Here is a 2,532-nt window from a genome sequence, read left to right on the forward strand (position 1 = left end):
GCGGGAGGCGCGGCGGGGCCGGCCCCGGCGGGTGAAGGCCATGTACCAGCCCTCGTAGCGCGCGTTCTGGAAGGCCGTGTAGTTGTTCTCCAGCACGATCTCGGTGAAGATGCAGTCCTTGCTCTTCCCGTTGGGCTGCGGGAGGAGGAGAGAGGGGGTTGAGGGCCGGCGGCAGTGGGATTTGAGAGAGGTTGGAATGAGCCAGACCATCCCTGCCATGCCTCAAATCCATCTTTATCACCCCAAAACCCAGCTCTGCCACCATCCTTGACACCATCCTTGACACCCCTCAGCTCATCTGTCACCCCCAGTCCACCCCTGACACCAACCCAAGCCCATCTTTGTCACCCCCCAAAACCGGTTTTTTCACCCTAAAACCCCACTGTGTCACCTCCAGCCCACCCCTGCCCCTCCCTGCATCATCTTTGTCACCATCTCTGAAACAGCCCAGCTCATCTGTGCCCCCTGTCACCCCCCAAACCCATCTCTGCCACCCCAAAACCCATCCCCACCACATTCCCTATGGATTCCACCCCCGTGCACCAGGAGCAGCTCCCTGGATCCTCCCCTTGTGGTGTCCGGCCCAAGCAGCACAGGGAGGACGGAGGAAAAGGGCTCAGGGAGAGCACCCCAAAGGTGCCCAAAGCGACCAGGGACCAGCCTGGCCGGGTTCCCAGGCTGAGCTCCAGGGATCTGGGGGAGCCTGGGGGTGCCCAGGACTCACTTTCCCGATGAGTTTCCCCCTCTTGCTCATGCAGATGTACTTCTCGCTCTCGGCCCCCTTGATCCGCACGCGGCTTCCGAACGTGTCCGTCTCCACGATCAGCTTGGCTGCGAGGAGGGGACGTGTCCTACGAGAGCTGGGACACCCCCCCGAGGGGCTCCCAGCCCCCCCATCCCCCCATGCCCTTCCCCCTGCCTCCATCTCCCAAAAAGAGGGGCTGGACACGGAGAAAGAAATGTCGTTTCTTTGGGGAAAACCAGGAGTTGTCCCCTGTGCTGCTCCCTTCCACAGCAGGGCAGCCCCAGGCTCCTCCAAGGAAGCTTCCTGAGATTTTTTTTTTTCCTTCCAAGAGGAAAAAAAAAAAAAATCCCTCCAGGATCCTTCCGAGCGGGCCAGGAGGGCAAAATTTCCTTTTCCAGGGAATTTCCCCATCTGTGGTGCCAAAGGGACTTTGTGGAAACCCAAATCGGGCGGGTGATGAAGGCACAGCCCTTTCCTTCCCCTCCGGCACATCCAAACCGTCGGAATTCAGGGATTTCTCCAGGAATTCCATGCGTTTTCCAGGCCCAGACCGAACCCAGCACCTGCCAGGTTAATTATCCTCGTCCTCATTGTTCCTCCACAACATTCCCAGCTCCGGAGCAGCACGGAAATCCGTGACCGCGGCCGGGAGAATCCAGGGAAAGCCCTGGAAAGGCCGTGACTCAGCGCTGGGAAAAGCCTTTCCCGAAGCTTCGGGCTGTTTGTGGGGCTGTGATGCCCCCTCAGCATAGAAAACCCCTCGGGAAAGGTGGGAAAAGCGGGAAGGGATCTGTCCCAGGTGGACTCTGCCCACCACCTATGGGTATTTAGGAGGAGGATGCCGGGATCAGGCGATTTTCCTCAGGGAAAAGTTGTTTGCCCGTCTCCGGGAAGGGATTGGAAAGCACAAGCCCTAAGTGTAGGGGTTATAAATACTTCACAGAGCCAGAGAAATCCACAATTTGGGAATTTTTGAGGTCAGGGCTGGCTCTTCGCAGCTGCACTCTCACCGGAGGATGATTTTTTTTGAGGCGATTTTTGGGTATAAAACCACCTGGAGCCGGAATTCCTCCACACACCACGGAACTCTTTGGGAAGAGCCGCTTCCCAGGTGATTCCCAGCCTTTCCCTGAGCACCACGGGCGGGGTGTTGGCAGCGCCGGGATCCCTAACCCCTGTCCCGCAGCCAGAGCCTGCGATCCCTGAGGAAGAACCCGGGAAAAGAGGTACCAGGGGAGGGGGATGCACAGTGGGGGTGTGGGGTTGGGTGAGGGGGTCCTGACCCGTCCCTTTCCCTGCCCAGGGCTCTTCCCGGCTCCTGGGCCGCCGGGTCAGGAGGAAAGCGGCTCCGTCGGAGCAGGACAGCTAAAAATCCCGGGAAACCTCTGCCAGGAGGCTGAGAAGAATTCGCTGCTGCGGCGTCAGGAGGGAGCAGTGGCTCCCCTCGGCGGTGGCCGTGATCCTTTTTCCGTGGACCTGGACGTGCTTGCCGCTGGTCCGGCTGTAGAGTTGGTACTCCCGGATCTGGCGCCGGCTCAGCTGGTCCGTCATGGCCCCCTGGTCCCTCACGTACTGGTTAAAATTAGGAGACGGTTGGTTCTCCCCCTTTGTTTACAAAGGGAAAAATCAAATCAATTCGTTTTGGGATGGCAAAGGGAAGGGATGGGTGGGAATGGGCTCGGAGGTGTCGTGGCACCTCCTTTGAGGGTCGCAGTCGCCTTCCCTTGGAGCAGGGAAGGCTTTGGGAGAGGCAAAGAGCGTTCCCTGAATTCCAAGCAGAAGCGGGA

The 2,532-nt window shown here is 59.2% G+C and overlaps 1 protein-coding gene across 1 annotated transcript in view; it reads right to left on the reverse strand.

Annotated features, from left to right (window-relative positions):
* The window catches only part of FGF17 (fibroblast growth factor 17), an 8,205-nt gene that overhangs the window by 441 nt on the left and 5,232 nt on the right, over positions 1 to 2,532 (reverse strand). The window contains exons 9-12 of the mRNA XM_017732482.1: positions 2,129 to 2,350; positions 1,800 to 1,947; positions 725 to 831; positions 3 to 135 (exon numbers count right to left, since the gene is read on the reverse strand). Of these exons, the coding sequence (XP_017587971.1) occupies positions 3 to 135; positions 725 to 831; positions 1,800 to 1,947; positions 2,129 to 2,350 (610 nt within the window). The remainder of the gene's footprint in view (positions 1 to 2; positions 136 to 724; positions 832 to 1,799; positions 1,948 to 2,128; positions 2,351 to 2,532) is intronic.

Source organism: Corvus brachyrhynchos, unplaced genomic scaffold (assembly GCF_000691975.1).
Source record: "Corvus brachyrhynchos isolate BGI_N302 unplaced genomic scaffold, ASM69197v1 scaffold150, whole genome shotgun sequence".
Classification (NCBI taxonomy): Eukaryota; Metazoa; Chordata; class Aves; order Passeriformes; family Corvidae; genus Corvus; species Corvus brachyrhynchos.